The 24578-nt window shown below is 36.6% G+C and overlaps 2 protein-coding genes across 2 annotated transcripts; one reads left to right on the plus strand and one right to left on the minus strand.

Moving 5' to 3' along the window:
* Positions 1 to 1437, plus strand: LOC100378232 (N-acetyllactosaminide beta-1,6-N-acetylglucosaminyl-transferase-like). The gene has a single exon (XM_085498306.1). It carries the CDS (start codon positions 1 to 3, stop codon positions 1435 to 1437), a length of 1437 nt encoding a protein of 478 aa, XP_085354432.1.
* Positions 1438 to 1842: 405 nt separating this feature from the next.
* On the minus strand, positions 1843 to 8810 carry LOC102805736 (acid-sensing ion channel 1-like). The gene is made up of 8 exons (XM_085498307.1): positions 8557 to 8810; positions 6182 to 6440; positions 5448 to 5576; positions 4364 to 4510; positions 3862 to 4066; positions 3169 to 3322; positions 2180 to 2271; positions 1843 to 2026 (listed from the first exon to the last, which is right to left on the minus strand). The coding sequence occupies exons 1-8, from the start codon at positions 8808 to 8810 to the stop codon at positions 1866 to 1868; spliced, it is 1401 nt and encodes a 466-aa protein (XP_085354433.1). The 3' UTR covers positions 1843 to 1865.
* Positions 8811 to 24578: the final 15768 nt, after the last annotated feature.

The following is a 24578-nucleotide window of genomic DNA, read 5'->3' on the forward strand; positions in this document are numbered from 1 at the left end:
ATGGTGATAGCATTGCAGAGAATGACAAAACTGAGCATCGTCATTCTGATTTTAGTCGGAATAATTGACTTTATACCAGTAATTTATTACACTTCGATACACAAGGGAACAGGCACAACGAAGATACCAGTAATCGAAACAATTCCAGGCGTTTATGATGAAGAAAATGGCAGTCTCAGAAGTGCAGTAAATCAAGGCAGTGGACGGCGTCGTGACTATTCTAGTGACGGGTGTATTTCAAACGACCGAGCTGGAATCATGGAAACGTTGTCAATTAGCCAACATTGTCACCATGTCCCAGGCAATGCCACATGTCGACAATTCGTGAAGTTAATAAAAGGATCGCACTCGTTCCACAAAAGAAAGGAGATCAAAAACTGCGAGGAGTTTCGGCAATTACATGGATATTATAATAAACCAGAGACAACAACTGAAACGCAATTTCCTCTGGCATTTGTCATCCTTGTATATACATCAGTTCCCCAGGTAGAACAGTTACTACGAACTATTTACAGACCCTGGAACTTTTACTGTGTTCATATTGATGGAAAATCATCGGCGCAATTCCATCGACGGATTAAAACAATCACGAAGTGTTTTCCTAACCTGTTACTCTCATCGCAATCTGTTACAGTTCACTGGGCGTCCATTTACGTACTTGAAGCAGAAAGGATTTGCCAAAGAGACTTGCTACGTCATAGCGACAAGTGGAAGTATCTTCTCAACCTATCTGGTCAGGAATTTCCATTGAAAACTAACCTGGAAATTGTCGAAGTCTTGCAAGAATTGAACGGTACTAATGATGTTATGAGTTTAGGAAATCCAGATGGAAGTGGATACAACACTTGGAGACAACATGTGCGATATATTGTCGACCCGTATAATGGAATACAGAGAACGAACAACAAAAAGACTGAACCCATTCCGGGTAATGTCGCTATTTACAAAGGTGAGCTTCATACTGCTTTAACAAGACAATTTGTTGAATACCTGCATAAAGACCCCATAGCTATTGCATACTACAATTGGCTTAATGATACATATTGTCCAGACGAACACTACTACCAATCACTCAATGTACTGCACAACGCACCAGGAACAACTGGCATTATTAATAATCAACTGTTGTGTCGAGCTAAAGTGTGGGTTACTGAGCCAAACTCGTATGTATGCAAGTCGCGTCGTGTCAAACGCGGAATATGCATATTTGGACGATTGGATTTACCTTGGTTGCTTGAGCAACCTCAGCTCTTTGCTAATAAGTTTCATTTCAACGAGGATCCACTAGTGTTAAATTGTTTGGAAGAAGCACTCAATTACCGAGTGTTTAACCCTATACATTTAAATATCGATCTTTATCACAACTTTTCAAAGAGCAGAAAATGGGGAATCAGGAATACATTACAATCATTTAAATTGCTTCCTTCTCAAGTTTAGGCACAATTTGGACCCCAATTGTGCCTATATTGCCATTTCACATGCTCGAATGCATAACACGAATAACACAATAAAGAGAAATATGTGTATGATGTTATAACATACATAACAGTTATCAATGTTTGCGCACACCTTTATTAAATGATCTACGGTGAGGTATGCTTTTTACTTTCTTAGAGGGGATTAATTGCTGTATGTGGGAGTAACACGTTTGTAACCACTGCTACGTGCACTAAAATTTGCTGAACTATACAGTAAGTTAAACATTGCAATTGAAAAATTCTCATTAATTTACAATTTAGCAAAAATATTCACTTGGAGAAAATTATATGATCAATTGTAATGTCATCTAATGTTTTAGTAACCAATCACTAATCATCATTAATCATGAATCGTAGAACCACATTTTTGTGACATATTAAAGGCATTTATTGCTCTGTATGTATTGCATTGCTGCTATTATTTGCTCTCGTTTTCTTTTTCTTAAAACAGAATAAATGCTTCATTTTGTTTCCAATATACTCTGCGATCTCCATCAATGTTATAACACTTGCACCGAGAAACAATCCCATTTGTCCTCCAATATCACCTAGAACAAATATACATTATAATACACTTGCTTGTTTCGTGAAAAGCAAAATATGGTATAAAAATTGTTTTGTTTATGAATTTTATATAAAACGCAATATATAATGTATAAAATTTTTATCCAAACGTGCGACGCGAACTGATAAATACTTACTAACTAAAGCAGAAGCAGTCATCGCATAGGTTTGCTTGGAGAGCTGATAACTCATTCTCCCGTAAAATATATCAACAGCAACATAGTTTTCACTGAAAAAACAACTACGATTAGTGCGTTACAGATATATGTTTATCCGTTAATTTTTGTTCAATGTATTTATAATAATAATAATATACAAGTATTTCAATTGCCTGAGTACGCCGTTGTGATTGATCGAGAGTGCATTTTAATTATGCAAGTCGTGGTCGAATAGAGACATACCACGGTTTTAAGTGTTTAGAATAAGACCCCAAACGTGAATAACATACAGAAGGGCTTTCTGCAAATGGGAATTATATTTTGCGTAACGGATGTGGGGTCGTAAATGCGTTTCTCAGGTATTTGGGGTTCAAGACACAAGCGCGAGAAAAATGTAAACCCGGAAACGTTGTCGATCCTCCAAACGTTATCGAGCGTCCGGCGCCAATCGAGTCTGTATTTGTTATTATGTCAATTTTACATACACACGTGTTACCACCGACACGTAACTAAACCTCTGCAACGTCGAAATCCGGGTGCAATTTGGTGTTTTAAGGTTATTTCTGTGTCTCAGAATTACTTTTAAAATGAATTTGGTATAATATAATAGGAATAACCATCACATGGTCGAGTATAACACGAGACTTAAACCAGTTTCATGACATAAACACACGAGCCATTCCTTGAATAATTCAAAGTCACGTTTAATAATCGTGCAATTCGTGGAATCTTCACTGGGTAATACGTATTTACTTTAAATTCTGGTGTATCTATCTATATATGTATGTGTAAGAAATTTAAATATTCATTATAGCGTAGGGGTACGAAGATACCACATTGGTTTCTATGGCAACCATACTCAAAGACTGATATATACACTTTTTTTGGTCAGTATTTTCCGTAAGTTTGAAATGTTTATCATGATTATTTTTAATTTCTTAACATCATCAGAACAATTTACGACATACCTTGCATACTCTGCAGATATGTTAAACAATTGTGCCATGCTGGACGCCACACTTTTGCTTGGGAAATTAGCATATGACATCGTAGTTGGATAGGTTGTATGATTACATGGTACGGGGCATGGCATGTCACCGTATTCTCCTGACTGTATAGCAGCTGTGAAACAATTATATGAATTGTTTTTTTGTGTTATATTTAGCAAAAATATTTTCAGCAGTGTACTAAAAACTGGACAAGAACTCATAATATTCAGTGGTCGCATTGATAGCTAGCATACATCTCAAATTAGACTGGCCCAGCTGTGGTGATTTTTTTCAGTTAATTGATATTAATAATAATAATAATAATAATAATAATAAAAAAATGGAAAACATAGTTTTGCAAAAAGTGGGGTAAACGCGAAACCACAACGGTTTTCGCGGTTACAGGAAAGTTTGCGTTAACACCTCCATTTCGCTATTGTTTTTATTTAATTTTAAATTTAAAAAGAAATAAATCGCCCAGACTGTGCCAGTCTAATCGCAAATTTAACGTTGTATGTATCTATATTCACGATAATAAGCATAATTTTATAAGACGAATGAATTTAAAATTAAAAACATGAACATGTATGTACAATACTCAAACACAAGCATAAACAAAGAACGTGGTATGTGCAATCAAATTATCTGTTTTTGCAAAATGAAATGCATTACCTTCTGTAGGCTGTACGCACTCAAATGTTTCCCACAGTGTACAATGACGAGCCCGACCAGGGTATATAAATGGACGACAGCCACACACACTGGTCATTATTTTAGAATACCATTCAAGGAGACATCCAGGAATAGTATACGAATCATAGAACTCTAATTGTTGACTTGGGTTACACTGACCCCATTTCGGTGGCAAATTTAACGACTGCAACAATTATAAAAACATGTATTTGCGTTGTATATTGGTATGTACATTGTGTATGATATATAATTTACAAGCATTGCGGGGTTTTCATTTTATATCACGATGGTATATACTCTGGTTTTGTAATATAATGACATAGAATAGAATATTTTACATCCATATGCACCTGATTCATAACAATATCAATATAGCTATTGACATCTACGAAAAGTAATCTCATTATATAATTGAATCAAATCGTCATATCATCACCGTTTGAATGTAATATTAACATTTCTAGTATTTAACATGTCATACCCTATGTTGTGTTATGTCCACATACGACAATGTTCCCGGTGTAATGGCGTGTCCTTGCGACTCTATTAAAGGAGGTTCGTCTTTGTTGTGAACATATATCTTCAGACCAGCCGCGTAGTTACCGAACGCCGTCTCCGTGTACTCCTCCTTTATATGGTAAAACATATAGGAGGGATATATTCATGTAATCGAATGAACCTATATTGATGTGAATATTGTTGGTATCGGGTAGAACAGTTTTTAAAAAAATCACCTGGTATTGTATTTTAATTTAGCCCTATACGTCTCAAAACGTGCAAACCTCTGCCATAGACCCACATTACATATCTTCACTAATATCTCTACCCTGTTGTATACATTCATCATACTCGGAAAATGAGCATATAATTTCATTTTTAAAAAGATGAAGAATGATGAGGAATTCTTTATAAACATTATCTTTCAAGCCTCAGATTTCTCATGAAATATAAATATATAAATATATACTAAAAAACTACAGAATTTTGTTTATTACTTTGTTTTAATAAATTGTTGTTTGCATGGCGACCATATCTAAATCACTACCAAAATATGTTCAGTTGGTTCTATTTAGAGCGACCCCTTCCGATAATTTCACGAGAATTAATGCACAAGTTATAAATGAAAAAGCATTCCCAAAACTATTGTTTCCAAGGTAACCAGATCCATAACCAGTTTTAAAAAAATGTAATGGTTCCGTCATTGTGTCAAGGGCAGCTTCTCTTGAAAAAACTACTAGAACCAAGAATAACGTTTTGACAAACAAACAAAACAGTAAACCAACTCTACCGAACACATAACCTTCTTATTGGAGGTAACAAAATGGCAGTCCTCGTGGTCGATGAAGGGGATACTAAATAGTCATATAAATATAGGGTATATTTATTGTATATATAAGGTTAAATGTGTTTTCCCCAAAATAAATTCAATTTCTTCTCATCTACACATCATCCAATTCATTGTTGTATGTCTAAATTTCACGTATCATATATATACAGATAATAATCTTTTCCCAATGAGCAGGTTTCCATTTTGCAGCGGCGCAAATGCAATTTGAAATAATTACCTGTTTTACATTGAGAAACATAACCAATCCATTACCAGCACCGACATGGTCTTGAGTCAAGTATTGATGTTTTGCAGGTGCATTGAAAGTATAGCAGTTACCATAACGTGTAAAAACATGTACGAAGTCCTGTAAGGGAGTGTAATATCGACTGACGTCACTGAAACGTCAACCCATGTCATATCAACTAATGAATTAAACGACTATTGACCTAAATAACAACATGATATAATATATGATGTAGCAAATCAATCACAATTTAGCGACACGATACGTTTATAATATGGGTCATTGACAGTTCATATACTCAATAGCGTAGAGTTCGACCGATAATTACTGTTCTTTCGGCATTGCTTCCTGGGTGGTGATTCTTGATATCGCCGCAGATGAAATCAAATATGTGTTTTATTTTCCCAATATTTGACACTATGAAGCATGCAATGTTAGTGGTCACAAGGGGTCACATGATCGTTCGATAAATATTGTATTGGCTTTCTTGCTGCTGGCGTCATTCATCTAGCTTCCTGTCCCGTTCTTTTCGTGTCGCTGTAACTAAACTCAGTTGTGTTGCTTCGATCAATAACAGTCGCTAGAAAAAATAATTATTGATATTGGCCCCAGGCGAGGTCTATAACTGTATAATGTGTATCACCTGATCACACATAAATTGACCAATCAATAGAACTGTTCTATTTATGATGGGTACTTAAAAAGAATGCGTTGACAATACTTACATCTGACGTACATAATTGACCACCTTTCCATACACAATGTAGAAGATCGTCGTGCATCGTAAACTGGTATCCAACACGACGGGTAAACGCTGCAAAATCGAACTCATCCGGGTAGGACAGCCCTGTGCTATTGACGAAATCATCGTACATATTGTCGTCGTACATTGAATATGTCGTATCATAGTCACGTGTACTTTGGGACTGTGTCAGGTATCCGACATATCGAACTTCCTCATCGGTGAGGGCAGATTTTCTGTACCTGTGAAATATGAATGATATGACTCATGCTTAGAAATGTATCAGATTTTGTATGGGGGAGGTCCAAATCGACAGACTAAGTTAATGATTTTTTTATATTATACAAAAACAAATTGAATATATTTTTCAACGGGGAGGGGGGGGGGGTTATCGAGTGACGTAAGGTGTTTCCAAGTAAGTGAGCATATCTTACTCCACATGTGGCACCCCCTATTTATCATTATAAATAATAATTAAATTGTTTTTGTATGACTCTTGTTATTATTTAAAACTCAATAATCCTCTCACATCGTTCGGCTTTTGAATTACATGAACACACACCAAATATATTTGATACTAAATGCTCATATCGCATGTAACTCATATCAAACGCACGTATTGATTTTAGACAGTAATAATTTCGACATGATGACCTACTTAGTCTGGCTGAATTACAATACGTATGTATTGTTGAACATTAGATTGATGACATACTTTTTCATAAAAACATGCTTTTATTTGAATAATGCTATAATTAATTAATACATGTTTTTTTTCAATAAATAAATAAATAAATGAAAATAAGTGTAAACTCTTAAAAAATACAAAGACGAGTCACGACACGCATAATCATTATAATAAAAATATAATAGCAAACATAATCGCAATATTTACATGAAAGGCTGTAGTTACATCCACTCTTGCTACTGTTTCTATATTGAGAACTACTAGGAATAAGTCATTGATACTCCACATGCCAGTGGGAAAATAGTAAACCAAATCACCGAGATGATATGCTAAGTATGAAATTCACATATTAGGTCTAACGGCCGAATTTTGTCATTACCAATCGCAACCTGTATCAGTAAGCAATATTGAATCCCTGATGTAATTGATCGAAAAAAAAGTGTCTTGATGTGTTCTACTCAAGAAAAGGTAGTGTGTAACAAAATATTCTGTAGACCATAATGTTTTACATATGTGCCAAGCTTGAATACAATACTGTAAAGGAAACCTGTTCGTGGAATGATAGACATGTTTGATGGCCGTCAGTAGGCCATCTTTAATTGAATAGTCAAACAAATGGAAGTTTAAATGAATGTTTAAATGTATGATGTACGTGTGAGCTTGAAGTTGTTTGGGTCAGTCACAGACGAACTGACACAAAGAGGTGATTCTAAAATTCGCTGTTTTAATAATGTAAATAAAAAAGTCACACTCGATCAGTATCGTATACACCATTAATGTTCTATGTGCAGTAGCCAGTAATAATGCTAACGTGACAGTGAAGTTAACAGTTATCCTATACCCAGGAGACGTGCATGGAATGGCATCACAAAAGTTGGAGTTTAAAACTCAAAGAGCGACTGTTCAATTAGACTAAAAGGATTATCACGACAATTTAAAAAACGCCATTTATTCAATGATACTGACAACATAATGCATTATTCACAGCGGTATAGCGGTTAATATTGTCGTTCATGTCAAAATTGATTAATTCTTTGGCATTTGTAAAGGTTTTCAGGCTAATAACGGTTGATCTAATTGACGAGCAAATAGTAATTTAACCCATAATAATATACTCATAATATAAATAGTAGCCATAGACGCTGTAGTAGAAAGAGAAGGATATTTTGCATTTGAATTTGCTTGGTTTGTGATTCCAAATGCCATTTCACTTTTATATGATTTCAACAATATCAAATTTGCCCAGCATTCACTTCCTGTTTTATTGAAATGTTACTCTTGTACATACATTATCATTGTTCACTAATTAGAATAATACGCATCACGTGACATGTGAAGGTTGTCATGTCATGTTTTTAATAGAATATAAATTCGCTGACATTTACATATTATACACTTGAAAATCAAAATCGAGATATAAGTTATTGTACAGCGACTATTCCAGCACTGCACATGATGGCTTTCTTGTAGAACCTGGGATAATATAATTAAAATTTAGAAGGAATACAAGCTTGATGATACAGATGAAATCTTGGTTTCTTTGCAGTTAGCTTGTGTTTCTTGCAGCTCCTCTTTTTTGACATGAATGTCATAACCCATTAGATGAAAGATACAAACAAATAAATATAAATAGAGAACAACTTATTTGAGAATATTGCCGTGGTATTTACCTGTTGAAATTGCAAATAGTTACAGCTGGAAACTCAAGTTTGTGTTCATATATTAGGGAGATCTCCGTATTCACGTTGAACTCGAGGTAATTTGAAACTCGTTCTGCAATTTGCCAAACACATACACACAACGATGTTATCACGATCATTGACCAAAACCCACGTCGTGAAAGGCATCGGCTCTCGCTAATCTTTACTATTCCGTGGCAGGTTGTGGCGGAAGCGAATTTCTGTTCTTCACTCTCTGTCTCCATCTCTGTTGAGTCCTAGACTGCGCAATAAGGGTTCTTCCGTGTGCTAGGCATGTGGAACAAATATGAAAGTCTCGCTTTGATTAGCGCGTCCGCTGACGTTGAACTGTGCATGCTATGAAGTAGCTATGATGTAGTACAAAGTGCGCAGACGCACTCAAATTCATATGCCAACAGTAGTCATACTAGTTTTATTCAGCAAACACAGATATTTAAAAAAACTTACATCCTAAGAGATATAAGTAATACAATAGGCCAACATTTATCTAAATCAATAAGATTAGCTTTAAACAGAAAACCACTTGTTGTATAAGCAACGTGCATGGATCTCCTTTTATTTTGGTTAGGGAATGGGCATGATCATGAGCTCTCTGACGGAGAGATAATCAGAGAAACAGAGATGATCACGCCACACAGTGTCCAATCTTTCTAGATGGTATCTGCTCACCTATACTTTTAACTTTTAAAATGATTTTACAGTATTCTGGCACTAGTCGGTCGGACACGTCGGAGTTAAAATCTTGTATTTACTTCATGGATCGAGTCCCGAACGCCTGTAAATGCAAGCAACTACAAGGTGATTTAGTATACATGTTTATTGAGGTTGAGATGTAGCACGGACCAATTGCTGAATAACGATTTATTGAGTATTGCAGTTGGATTTTTTTCAAAAGATTTCAATACTACATAATATAAGAGTAACAAATGGACAGGTGTGTTATGAGTTAAGAATATGTTGATTGTGGTGCATAGTAACTGCTCCCACTCCCCTAATATTCCTCGCTTAATTTAAATAGTATATAACCCTCATTTTTGCTGTTTTCAAACCGATACCTCTGAATATACTCAATATGCAAAGTAAATATGCTAAATGACAGGTGAGTGACATTATGTCCACAATCACTCAGTACAAAACTTCAAACATATCTTGAATAATAATTTTCCAAAATGTACGGTAAACTCTACACTCATTGTCATGGTAACCATCATTAAGGTGAGGTAAATCATTTAATAAAGAATTATGGGTATTATTTAGCATATCTGTACTGTTTTAAGGGTTGGTAGGATTGTGCCATTATGTTGAAGAAGAAGACAATGAAGATGGTTGTATCATACGTTTAGTCCAGTGGATTTAGCCCTGAAACAGGCCGAACCGGGAAGTAATTAGTACATTAACAAGTTTGGTATCAAAAGATAGGGAATTTTTTGTAGATTTACCAAAAAAACCCCAAGAACTGATAACGTGGGCAATTTTTTTACACGGGTAGAAGTAAGGGGTAGTGTTTTTCGTACATTTGAGATTTTTCTTACATTTATATTTTGTAATTGATATTACTTACAGCCTACACATTATTTCATATAGATATTGCTAGTGTTTTCTATACACTTTTTATTTAGATAAACTGAAGAAACTATCCGCTAGTTATAGAACAGAAATTTGCTGACGTCAGCATTTTTTACAATTATTTTAATCCTGTCAAGTAGTCAACCAATCTTTTGTTTTACCAGATACCTATCGGTATAATAAAATATCTTTCCTTTATTTCTAAGCACCAGCATCTAGGAAACTGTTTTAACTTTTAATGACTCGTTTGTAATTTCCAGGGGTTTTCAAACACCCTGATATTCCCAAAATATAGCTGAATCCTGTTACACAAGGAAGATTGTTATGGCAAGACTTATATAAACACTTGCTATGATTACTTCTCTTTTTCCTTTCTGCATTATTTGCTCTGTTTAGAGTAATCATATTTAATATAGTTAAAACAAGTCATCTGCAAGTCCTTGCATGACTGTCAATCATAATAAATTGCTCAGTTTGTAAAGTCAATATGACTTTTGATTATCATCACATGATTTCCTTATATGGCAACCAGACGAACCTCAAGTAGCACAAGATTATGTCGCAATTTTTTTGCTTGAACACGTTCAGACTTTCTGAATGCAAATACTGACAACTTTTACCAAGATTTGAAGGCTTTTGTGCGTGCTAAACGCGTCTTGTTTATGCTTGTGATAAATTTAGATTTGCGCATCCCTGAATTGCAACATTGCAACAACAAAACTCAAGATCCACGAAGATGAGTGGGTGCAACAGGTACAAGCCAGACTTCTCAGCATCAGTAATTTTACATGAATTCCACTATCATGCAATGAATGAAGACCCTGAATCCAAAAAAATCAACTTATTAACTTATGCACAACTTATTAAAAATCATATAAAATCACAACTAGTCAGTTATACCCAAACACTGAAGAAATGCAATGGACTGAGAAAGCCATTAGTACCTTCCGTACACCATGAAAGTTTTACTTCAAGATATGCTTGTTGGAAAAGACACTGATGTTAAGGAGGCATCCATAGGGCAGGCCGTCATGCCCACGAGTTATATTGACTCCACTACAAATAGGACTTGCTGTTCAAATGCATCGCCAGTTTGGCCCACGATTTCTCATTGATTCTCTCCATAGTCATGGGTTTTGTTCACCATATGCAGAGGTACAGAAGTTTGAACGTAGTGCCACCTTGCACCAAGCAACTGACATTCCTGGTTTCACACCCGGACATTTTATACAACATGTAGCTGATAATGTTGACCATAATGTCCGGACCATTAATGAGCTGAACACGTTTCATGGTATGGGCATAATAACGACCATAACACCAGGAATATTGTGGAACAACACCATACCTAAAGTTCATGTCACATCCGAGGTTATAGATTCCGTTGCAAAATTCAATATTAAATATTATAAGCAGGTATCAAAGGGCATGATCAAATTAAAGTATGCCCAGTTACCCAGTTTAATAGCAGGTGATGATACATTGAATGTGGATCTTTGTGGAAAATCTCTTGGTTGTTACGTCCATCTAGACCATCTTGGAATGGTTTTACGCAAATGGTACATCAAGGTCCTCATCCTGGGGTCTCATCTATAATGTTCATGCCAATCGATATGAAATCAACTGATGAACCATGTATCTTCTCAACTAGGTGCTTCATCAGTGAACAAGCCAAGAAGTATGATGTAACACCAGTGATCACCTTCGACCAGCCTTTGTGGTGGAAATCACTGGAAATCCAACAGAATGAGCCCACAAGTAGCAGTGTGAGGAATATTGTTCTCATACTGGGTGGTCTGCATGTGCAAATGAGTTTTCTGAGTTGAATTTATGCCGAAAATGCTATTGGACATATATTGAGTGGCAAGGCCATTTCCAGGGCTATTAGGGGTCACATTCTAGGGGAAGCAGCATTATATGCATTGCTTTTGTCAATAATGTATGACCTTCCATCACCAAGAAAAGAATCAAGAAGATACCAGTGCTAGTGAATTAACAGATATACCCGAACATGGCGATTCCAGTAATGCAAATCAGTCACAAACAGAAGATACAACAAATGAGTTGAAAGAAGCAGGGATCATCCTAGAGAGGCTGCTTGCACATGGGACAGAGATAAAATCGGTTTGTTCGGAGGACGTACTGACTGACAGGAAAAAAAAACAATTCAAGGAAACAGTCGCTTCCCTTAGAACATCCGAGTTATGGTTACAGTACAAAGAGATGATTGAAATACTCCAGCAGTTCATTAAAGCTGAAAGAACTTGTAACTGGTCTCTCCACCTAAAAGCTTTTTCAGACATGCTTCCATACTTTGCTGCATCTGACCATAATCTTTATGCAAAGTCAGTGTGCATATGTCTTCAGATTATGTCAAAACTACCAGAAAGTAATGCTGATGTATTTCGATCATTCCTTAATGGATATCATGTGGTTAGGCGGACAGACAGGTAATGGGCAGGTATATGATTTTGCAATTGAACAAGTGTTGATGAGGAGTGTCAAAGCAAGTGGTAGGCTGACAAGGGGTAGAGGTATGTCAGAAATACAACACATGTATGTGCAGAAGTCTACCACCAGGCAAATTAGAAATCATAATGACTTAATGGAGTTGGTACAGTTTCTTCGTACAAAAATTCCATTCACGAACAACTCTTCTCTATGCTACTGCATCAATAAAATTGCTTAATATTTCCATCATATGGGCAATATCAATACCTGAAAAAAATCAACTTTCCCTTTGTCCGATTTTGGTAGACTTTTCATATGTTGTTTATAGATGTCTCTTGTTGCTACATCTGCAAAGAAACATTCTGTTGCAATTTTGTCCGGGTTGACCTAAAATCAAAATAGATTGACTGGACTACTAGCTTTTAAAAGACATCGGCTTCACAAGGTCGACAGACTTATGCCGTCAGCAATGACGTCATCATGTATATGACGTCATAATGCATGTTGCAGTGATCTGTTACAGATGTAGATTTATATTTCATTCATTGTTTTTAAAATATGGTTGCTATACGGTAATACATGTCAATGGTAATTAGAGGTTATTGCATGATTTAATATCTGCGGTAGGTAAAATCAGTGCTAAAAAACAATAAATCTTCAACATGCTCTAAAAAAAATTGCCCAACGGTTTAGGTCTTGGGTTTTTTTTTGGTTATTCTCAATGACCTTAGCCAAAGTTTGAAACAAAATTCGCTAATGTACTATTTTATTCCGGGTCAAACCCTAAATCCACTGGACTATTTGTGGAATGCATAAGAACAACCTGAATGTGCACTGTGTACATATTATGCTAATAACTTAAATAAGATTATGACTCATGATTATTATTTTAAGTTAAAATTATTAATAGAAAGTATTTATTATGAAACGCCGCATGCACATGTTTGGCCTTGGCCTCCGACCTCTCTGTTGTGGCTATTAGAAGACTGTTCACAAGTGTCGCTGCTTCGTATACTATATGTCTATCTTTACAAGCCTAGATTTTGAAACTATACAACGCCACCAGTGGTTGGTTGTTCCCAGCTTTTTGCGTCAAGTTATGATTGGTTGGGCTCAGTACATATTCATAGTCTAGAAGTTCGCCCTCAACATTTAAAACAAAAGATTTACACTATAACATCTAAGTAAGGTGCAATACACTGACCATTGTGTTATTTAGAAGATGTACATACATGTTGTATATCAATATATTTCGGTACAAATTAAATACCTGCATTCAATATACGAGCTCAATATGTGAAATTACACTTTGCAGCTCTGAAACAAAGAAAAGCAACGCTACGGTGCGAATATTTTCGCCAGCCATCACCTGACCTCTATACCTTGGTAAATTCTATTCAGTCAACGTGTATTTGAGTACGCCCTCTTTGACAATACTAGAAATAAGAAATTGAGATGACATTTTACAATCGGTTACTCAGGGCTCAAAGCCAATTAGTATACCACACTAAAGAAAACAGCTGTGAAACGCACGTTAAATGCACGCGTACGGCAATATAATATTCGTGTGCACGATCTAAGTTGGCATGCTCACAGTAACTGTTTTCTCCAACCCTAACCCAAACTGGAACCCACCTCCCAATCCCCCAACCCCAATTGTATAAGGACGTCTATCACTGGCGGATCCAGAAATTCTGTAAGGGGAAGCGCTCCTATTGACGAGGCCTTTGCTGGGCTGGGTTTGTCAATTGATTTGTCAATTTGTTTTGCGGGCTGAAGGGAGGAGCGCGCGCCTAAGAGTTGGGGACAATGGTTAGGGTGAGGTGCAAACGGATATCCGTATGTAACGGTATTTACGGTAGGTCTCTGGGGTAGAAACTGTGAAATGGCCAGACTTTGATGTAAAGTAAACATAATGATTTGTAAATCGTAACGTAATCCGACCTACGCTTGAGACGAAGCACATCAAAACACACCTGCGTCAAATACGCATTGTTACAGGATCAGTGATAGTCTACATAAATAGTTCGACGTTTTGTATGTTTTCAGTACTGTTACATGATGTTCAACGAGTGTGATTGGGTTCATGCTTTAGAGGGGCCTCCAATCAGGTATGTGTATTTTAACGAAGTCAATTATGCAACCGCTCGGTATAATTCACGCACGGGTTCGAATTCGTGGTAGATTAGAAACCACGAAACCGCTTCGGAACGATGCAATGCGAGGTAAATTCAAACAAATGTTCAATGATAGTCATTTGAAATTCAGCTCGTTTTATCGACAATAATTTAGTCTTCAAAAATGTCATCGAATGTCATGCATGAATGCTCACTAAAATCCTGCTTCATTTATTGAATATTGAAGGATAGAACAAGTGAAAGTATTGCATTTATATTTAACAAATATAATATTTGGTGTTTGCCAAGTTAGTTTTTTTTTTTTTTTGAAATGAGAGTTACTTGTTTCTATCTTGACAACACAATCTGTAGTCAGGAAGCCAAGACCTTGAAAATATGGTAACCTTACCTGAGATGACCCACTTTTTAAAACCACTTTTCTGTGTCAACTATGGTTTGGAGGTTTTGAAATTGCCTGTTGACAATTTTAATTCTCTTGCGCAAATACACAGAACCTATGTTTATATTTATCCACTGCTTGTCAGCTTAAAACAATATTTAACATTTTTCATGATTGAATTATCTTTATTGTCTTAAATTCTTTACATTAGATATGCAAAACACCGTCTAATCGTGTTCATCATTGATATTCATGTAATAACAGAATGTCACTTTGTGATGTTATATTTATAATTTGCATAAATTTGCATGACATTAGTTACTGTCAACGCATTAATTATTCACTTGGCTTTAATTTTGATATTTTCGCTGGTAGGTAAAATCCGCTAAATTAAATTCACATGAATATGTAAAATAACAATAAAACTCATTGTTTCTTTGACAAAGTCGTGACATTAAAGCACAGTAAATATGCTCAAAACATCAAAATAGTGAAAGTAAATGTCAGTGAGAATAAATGGTTTTACAGTAGATTGATGATATATTGCTGCAAAATGCTTTACTTTCGGAATGATTCAGTGAAAATAAAATCTAGCAAATATAACCTTTTTCCTATATTTTACATTCAACTCGCCAAAAATCAGTGAAAATAAATTCCATACAAAACACCCAAAAGGTCTTTTCAGCGAAAAATAATTCCAACTATAATACAATATTTTACAGTACTGCTATATTATTTCCGATAGTGTACTTCAAATACTAAGATGTAGCTTCTATTTATTTTCCTACATAATGCAAATATGTCTAATTTTTAATTATATACATGGTTCACGTGTTATTCATCATCAGAATCGCGTTCTTGTATCCGTCCACATTTGCTAGGGTCTCCAGTGCACTTGCAAGCCACTATGCAAGGCAGTGACTTTCTCGCACAGGTACACTGTTGTAGACATTTTGACTTCATACATTTGCAGTATGTTGGTGTTACTAGTTCTGGCCTTGGTGACCTTAACATCATAACTGCAGTTAATTTTCCATTCACAACCTTACGACCGAATTCAGTTGCTGAAGGAAGATGCAGATCACACAAATGAGCTCTTCTGTAGATCACCAGCTGATACAAAGCACGCAACAAGTGCAGTTTGAAAGCATCTTCGGTAGAAGGTAAGGTTCGGAGATCTGCTTTACTTGATGCAAAGATGTGTTGTCGAAGCTTATCAAGTGAATCAAAGCTGCTATGACCATAGAGTGCGACAAAGAACTTGCGTGCTTCATCAACAATATTATCACCTACAGCTAGTTGTACTCCATTGTTTCCATATGAACTAAGTGCTTTGAGTTCCCCAATCATGGTAAGGGCAACTTTTGCAGCTTTCTTCTTCCCTTGTCTAAATGGATAGCTGACTGTGTCACACCCAGTCAAGACATACACAGAGAGCAATGTCTCCATCACGTCTGTTGATTCTTTATGATATTGCTCACATAGTGCTCTCACCAAGTCATGAAGTGGCATCCATGTATCCATCTTATTGACCCACACTTCGACAAGACCGTGGCCAGTAGCCAGCAGATGCATGCACAAGACTATCACATCAGTATATGTTGCATTGACAATAGCTCGCTGGCAGCCAACTGATGCACTCGTCAGCTTTACAGCTTTCCTGTTGTCTGCAAATGTACCACCTAGTACAAGTGTGATGTGCTCTGGGAGTTGCGAGTGATTTTCTAACCACGTACATGCCAGAAAGTTCAGTAGGTTGGCTTTGTTTCTTGGGTTATTCATGTAATGTTTCCAGTCTGGTATTTTGAGCGACTCAGTGGGCACATATTCAGGACCAATTATAGCCATCCCTTCTCGTCTTTGACGCTCTTCGTCTTTTAAACTTTTAGATTGGTCAACATCGTAACGGTCTCCAATAAAATTTATACAGTTGCTTGTACTTGGCATAAGTTGAAGCAATTTTTCGAAATAGCGTTGCTGAAGTTGTTCAAAGGTGACTGCTCCTAGTTGCTGGAACCTCTGAATAAAAGCCATTGCATCAACAAAATATGCTGTGGATAAATGAGAGAGAGGAGGTGTATTCTGTTCAATGTATGCACCAGTAGTCTCTTTGCGAAGCTGCATCAAAAAGTCCGACTTGTTACCTTTTCGCATCTTGAACCCTTGTTGGAATTCAGGATCTGATTCAAACAGTGAGGGTGGGTACTCTGTCCATTCATGACTAAATGCTTTGTACTTTGTGTCACTATCTTTGAGAAAACAGAGTGTGCGTGCTACAGCGCTTTCATCTCTGTATATATGAAGTATTGAACCTTGTGCAATAGGAACTTTCTGTGAAGCAAATGTCATTATTCTTGGCATTACAATTTTCTCCGAATCTTCTTCCTGTGCTGTTCTCATTGCTTCCAGTCCCCTCTGTTTAATTGTGAGCAAATCATTACTAGTCGCCTTTTGTCCAGTAGCTATATTGATCAAATGATCCCTCTTGTCAGTCGTGAAAGGATTGATAAATTGTGAATCAATGTTATTCTTTATTAGTGCCACAGCATCCCTTTCTTCCTTTGCTAATTTCAATGATTCTCCATGATGACTTGATGCTACTTTATCCATATGTACCATTGATTTTAACTCTTCTGACACCTGTGTTAGAAATGGTGCACTTTTGATGTATTTGTCTCTTGTTGCACCATCCTGAGTAACACCCTTTAACAGGGATATCTTACCTTCCTTGTTATAAGTTTGCTCAAGAGCCAAATCTGTCCAAATACCATTGAACCTGCCATCAAGCCTATGAACACTAAACTTACCATCTAAGAACTGACGATGAATTTCTGGTGCATGGTCAGGCAAGGCTCTCATATCATGGATATATATGGGGAGACATGCTGCATAATTCCTATGACCAGCACTGATCATGTACGGAATCATGCTTTCCGCCTCTTTCAAGTGTTGCAGCCAGTCACTAGATCTTTCCGCCTGAATATAACGTGTGATTATGTTCACCATCTCTATATATATCTGCCAGTATTGTGCTGTTATTCCCATTTCTGCTTCATATTCCTTCCATAAATTATCAATGCTTTGCAGAATTTCTTTCACTTCTTGCACCAACATGACACTTTCTTCCATATTCTTGTCAGAAATGTACAAAATAACAGAGTTTAATTTCTCTGATAGATTCAATAAGCAATCGGCATTGCCTTCCTCAATAAGCCAGTCTTCAAATGAATCCCACTTCAAACCTATCATGGCTTCACTTACAAGTGAATGAATCCTAATCATCTTGTAGTAGTCCTTACCAGACATGATCTTATTAATAGTGCCCTTAAGACAGATACCACTGGTTATGACGATTTCTTCCAAGCCACTGTTCCTCATGAAAAATCCGATAGCCCCCAAAAAGTTCTCAGCAATGTGAAAACCACCCAGTCTCAGAATAACATGTGTGTATCTCTGCTGATATTTCTTAACAAGACCCTTGCTTATGTCATATGTGGCTTGGTCACATGTAACTACTGTATGTGTTTGGCCAAGTTTATTTGTGACAGCAATGAAATAGTCTAATGACTCTTTAACAACATCTGGATCTGTGGGACTCTTGGGAAAAATTGGACCATAAGCGATTGTAGTTTTTGGCCAGTTATGCATTCTCAGCAGCTCATTATATGAATTCCATGTGGGAGGTATTAGGTCTTGTGTTTCCTCTTCAAGTGTCATGTACTTTGTTGGGAGCATACGAATCATGTGCCAAACATAACTGTCATCACATAGACTATGCATTACTTGTGCAATTGAAGCCTCGGACATTAAAGGAATACCATAGAGTGACCTAGCTTTCTCCTGTCTTTCAAGTGCAGATGACTCTTAGCTGGCGAGAACAATTGTGGTTGTGCAATGGTTCTCTTTCTACTTTTCATGATTGACACGGAAGAAGATCTCTCTGTTTCAGAGAACTGGTAGAAAATGTGCGTTGTTGCATGAAGTGTGTTGCCATCTTTTGTGTGTTCATGGAAGTCTAAGTTATCGAGAGCGCATTGCATGAAACATCCATTTATCAAATTAGCTGGAATAAAAACTCCATCTTTATTGATCTGTTCTTCAGCTAGCTCTGCCATACTGGCAATATAGCGTCGTGCATTATCATAACTAGTGCAGTTTCCAAATCGTTTAAGCATTGTCACTGTATCTTTACTTCTTGTCTGTTTTAAGATATGTAATGCCAGGCCAGCATGTTTTGGCATAGGTACATTTGTTGTACCAGCCATCACATCTTGGGCCATATTTATGACCTTTTCATTTTTACTACTGTCAAGGAGAACCCTTCCATTTTTGCTAAGTGTTGGACCTGCATCAGTTAACATCCATGCAATATGGTTGTATAGTTCAGCAAGTATCCTAGATGTTGCCTCTTCATATGTTATATGAAGACTTTGAGAAGATGTAGATGGTTCCATATCTGCTGTATTCAACTGTTCATTAGTACCAACACTGGTCCTAAAATTTTTGGCTTTTGATTTCATCACAGTTCTCATATATTTGGCACAAGCAAATGAATCAGACTGAATATTGTGTACCTCTCCTTCAAGCTTATCATCACTGTCAGATTCTGGATCAATCTGAGATTGTGTAAGGTCTTTTTGCAGTTGCGTTGTCAGTGTACACAGCTTTTCAATTGTGATATGTGAAGCACAAAGTAGACTGGCCGTTCCCTTCTGTGGCAAAATTTGTACCTTTGTTCCAAAATGATTCAGAATACGCGTTTGTAAATGCTGTGTTCTATAGCGTAGTAGTATAGTAACGATCTCTGAGTTGCGTTATGTAAAATACACATTCATCATAAAGTAGCTTAGACGAAATTTCTGATAATAATGTAGCAAATGCATTGTCGTATCCTGACACACTTTCTTTATTGCCTCCAGGTCTTCGTAATCGAAACTCGTCCATACATATTCTATGATATCTGAAATCTGCAGCTATCATATCAATGGTTTCTTCTCCATGGCCCTGGATTTTGTATAGTATTTTTTCATCATTCAATTCTCTTGCTTTTTTATGAATAGCTTCCTGTCTTTCTTTCGTAGCAACAAGCACTAGCAGGCGACCACCTTTAATGTCACGTTCTCGTTCGCACAAGAAGCAAATTTGTTTGTAGTTCACTGGGGTGTTAGCTCTGCGCACTTTTGAGCAGAAGTCTGGTGGCTCCGCTGATTCTTCATCAACTTGAAGCTTTATCTTTTTTATACCCGACTGTTGAACTGTTCGTTTATGCGTGTAGCTGCTACGACATGATCTATGGCATATTGGTTTACCAGACAGAAAGGATACAGTATCCTGAATAAGTGGTGACAGTCGTTGATAAACTTCATCTTGTCTATTTTCCATAGCTTCTCGTAATTTCGGCAGCCCTCTTTCAGTTAGTTGACTTGTCATCTCTGAAGCACTGCCAATTTCCTGACAAATTACACACTTAGTGAAATTGACATGTGCCTGTGCATCCGTCAATTGCCTTTTAGTGCTAAAAGCGGGTTTCATATTGATATCGAGGCACAGATTACTAACGCGTATAATGCCCAGTTACTGTGAAATCCCGGGATAGGCAAACAAATCACCAGTAATCAAAGTGGATATATATAACAAAGTCTGCAGACAATATAAGGTTGGCGAAAGATTAAGCATCAAATAAAGAACATGTGAAAATTGTATGAATTCACTTGTGATTATTTGAATTCCGATAACACCATACTCATGACTAGATTACAATGAAAAAGAATCTATAATTACCAGACATTGAAATAGAACATTTTATCAGTTGAAATAAATCAAGAATACATAGATATAAAATTAAGAAAACGAACCTGACTACTAAATATACTTGATGGTGGCACAAAATGATGCTGTCTACTTCAAGTAACCCCAATATGGTTAGTTATAATTGTACTTAAATCACCTTGTACTGCTTCTATAAAATATTTACAACCTACAGCACAAAAGTAAATATATATGTTAATTAACATACAAAGAGATTCATTTTAAATGCATTAGTTGTTATTTTAGGAATACAATGGCTAACTTAACAATTAGAAATAAAAAAAATCATCAATTGTGCAATTTAGTTTTTGAAAAAATGGTTGAATGAAGTTTGTTGAGTGAAAATTATTTTTTCAAGAATAAAATTTTACATATTTTCCCACATTCCCGAATTTTGACGTCATTGTGACGTCACTGTACATTTACCAATCTAGCAAAGGTGATATTTTGATTGCTTGTGTCATAATCTGTTCACTGATACCAAATATACCAAAGTAGGTTTGAATCAATGAATGAGTATTTATGATAAATACACACCATTCCCCCAAACTGTCAGTCTTTGGTGATTGTAATCCGCATATGCGATTTCACATGCTATGATTCAAATGCCTGTAAAACAATTGCGCAATCAAATTACATTTGCCAACAAGCATTTCTATTAAGAGAAAGGTGTATAGAATGTGAAAATGTAGTATAAAAAAGTGGGTCATGTCGGGTAAGGTAAAACCCAAAATTGGCCACTTCTGAGATTTGGCTCCCTGACTACTGACCCGAGATAAAACGTCTACCACGGGGAGGGGACTTAGTAAAAAGTATAGGATAAAGCCTGAGTACAAGGACATTTTTGTCCGAACAAAGATAAAATATCGAATCCGCAAGCCAATACATCGCGGAGAGGACTTTATATTCCAGAAAAGTCTGAGTACCAGAGCTTTATCCGACTTAAATCGGGGAAACAAATACGAATACATTGTTCTAATGGTATATACAAGCCATGGGACATTCATTTGAATTGAAAACGTAATTCATGTCGTAGATAAATTCCGTTAAGAACAGATTATGCTGGTCTTCAGTAATAATTTGTCTAGGGCATGTAACGAGTACACCTCCCATGATCAATGTGACCGTAACTGTCAATGATCGCGTGGTGGCGCTCTTTAACAAACGAATTTGGGTACTCACAATGTATATATTCGAATTAAAACCCAAATATCAAAATTAATTATGTGTAATAAAGATACTTTCTTTAAATAAACACTTGACCGTCATTGGTAGTTCCATGTTCCTACTCAAGTTGCCATGCACGACATAATTAATAACGGACAATCGATGTAATATATTTAAAACTCAAATTGTTTCACAGTGAAGCTAATGCGTACAGACACGCAGACCGACTGAACGGCCTTCAGAAAATCACTCGATGAACTTGTTTGTATTACTTGAACGTTCAATGAATTATATGACTCAGTGAAGTTGAATATGTTCGAAATTTTCACTACAAAATTGTAAGTGCAAAATTGCGTTGTCATAGAAACGGTTGGGTAGGTTTTATTTTCAGCTGTTTCTCATCTAATTAGAGTGCAGGTGTGACCAGTCTATCGAGTTTGAACAAAGTCGGACCAAGCAAATCGCAGAAAAAGTTAATACAGACAATATATAGCTGACAATACTTACATTGAGCCGACTTCAGAAAATGTTTGGAAATTGACTTTCATAGAAGCCATTATTAACACCTGTGTTATAACCAATGGAGTAACGGTTGAGTACTGAAACCTCGCTTTTTAGTTTGCAGGTTTTGATTGCATTATAGTTTCCATAGCTAGAGTTGGCTACAGCACAGCACGGTACGATTGAGATGTGACATAATGGCATTTACTTAAAGCGGGAGGGTCGTCACCTGCGCACGCGCGGGAATTGAGTCCCAATCGACGATAAAAACACACGCTAAAAACGCACGGGTAGACGCTTGTTTGTCAACAATGACACGCTATGGCCATCTGGCGCATGCGCATGGTGACGACTCCCCCGCTTCAAGTATAGTGGACCAGTAATCTCGACTAAAAAGATAAAATAGTAACATTGGGCACACATTCAAAAACAGTAGAATGAAATATTCTTATTTTCCGCGAAGCCACGACACATTTTTTAGGTTTTTTGATGATGCCATGTCAGACATGTAGGACAGAATTTTTTCAGACTTCTGCAGGTGTGACCAGTCTATCAACGTTTGAACAAAATCGACCAACAAAAACAATCACAAACAAGTTAAAACCCCGTTATTGATGAAAAGATTATCCCAACTTTCTGATCAAATTTCTTTGTAACGAAGAACGATGTCAAAAAACAAATAGTAACTTGGAAGCACACTCAAGAAAAGTAGAATGAGATATGTCCGGGAGTTTTACTTCAATATTTGTAGAAGCAGATACATTTAGCGTAAAGGTAGACAACTTTATTTTTTGCCAGTTGCTATGGCAAACTGGGCGGATTTTCTTTACAGATGTTTCTTCCTGACTAGAAGGAAAGTGTAACCTGTCTGCCAGGCTTGAACGTAATCGGTGCAACGAAAAACAACAACACGGAAGTGTTTATGCGTATGAGACAGACAGAGAAGTGGGCGGACATGATTTTAGAGGGACCCTAGCTTAGAGCGGATCGCCAACAGACAGACATACAGACAAGTAGATGGACTTAGTGATTACAAGGCAATCCTAGCTGGAAGCGGATCGCTATCAGTCAGACAGACAGACAAGTAGACGGACTTAGTGATTACAAAAGGCAATTCTACATAACGCTTATTTAAAACGGCGGAGTAGCAAAATAAATATGACTACTAAATGAAGCAATTCTCTTAGCTATTAAATATTCGAACAAAATAGCATACCGATTTTATTACGTTGTACGAAAACGGTTTCTAAATTGGCTTGCCCATCATTTACCAAATCATGACGTGCCAGACGGGAACAACAAAGCAACTCTACGGAGCTTTCGTATTGCGGATATCGGTTCCCATACGTAACAACATGCACGTAAGGACTCGCTTTGCTTGTAGTAGAGTGGGTACCCTTCAGATCTCAGGCTGGGAAATTCAAGCGAAATGGACGAAACGTAACTTGGATAGTTTATATACTTTATTAGTATTTAACACTATGGTGAAATCAGATCGAGTCTCTTCCTAATTCGTTCGTTCACGAGCCAGACCCAAAGGCTCTGACTTGAAATATACATGGTTTGATTAGATGTATGTTTAAACAAGGATATTCCGTTCATACATGTGCAAGACACCATGTTGTAATACGACACGTTGTTTTTACGACTGAATGCGTCATATCGCTATCTTTATGACGTAATTTGTCTCAGGCAATCGTATGTTGGTCTGATAAAACAATGATTATAATGACATGGCCATAACTTGTAAAACATATGATATAAATCCACGCCTGCAGACTTATCCAATTTTTGTTCAATCAATGTGCATTATGTCATTTACCAGCTAGATTATGTTTTCAAATACGATATGTAATGGTTTCAGAGCAACGTAATTATTGTATCTATAAACCGTATGTACCCCCGTATGCATGAACGGCACTTTTATGCATTGTAAGTAACAATTCGCGGCACGTTATTATGTATCTCGCGACGCTGACTCC

Source organism: Saccoglossus kowalevskii, chromosome 4, assembly GCF_978046115.1.
Source record: "Saccoglossus kowalevskii chromosome 4, keSacKowa6.1, whole genome shotgun sequence".
In the NCBI taxonomy this organism is placed as follows: Eukaryota; Metazoa; Hemichordata; class Enteropneusta; family Harrimaniidae; genus Saccoglossus; species Saccoglossus kowalevskii.

Excerpts from the sequence above, each read along its gene's own strand:
- LOC102805736 (XM_085498307.1), bottom strand. The coding sequence starts at position 8,810 with ATGGAGACAGAGAGTGAAGAACAGAAATTCGCTTCCGCCACAACCTGC. Across the intron at positions 4,511-5,447 it reads TGTTTCTCAATGTAAAACAG|GAGGAGTACACGGAGACGGC; the intron begins GTAATTATTTCA and ends TACCATATAAAG. Across the intron at positions 3,323-3,861 it reads GTGCGTACAGCCTACAGAAG|CTGCTATACAGTCAGGAGAA; the intron begins GTAATGCATTTC and ends ATTGTTTCACAG.
- LOC100378232 (XM_085498306.1), top strand. The coding sequence starts at position 1 with ATGGTGATAGCATTGCAGAGAATGACAAAACTGAGCATCGTCATTCTG.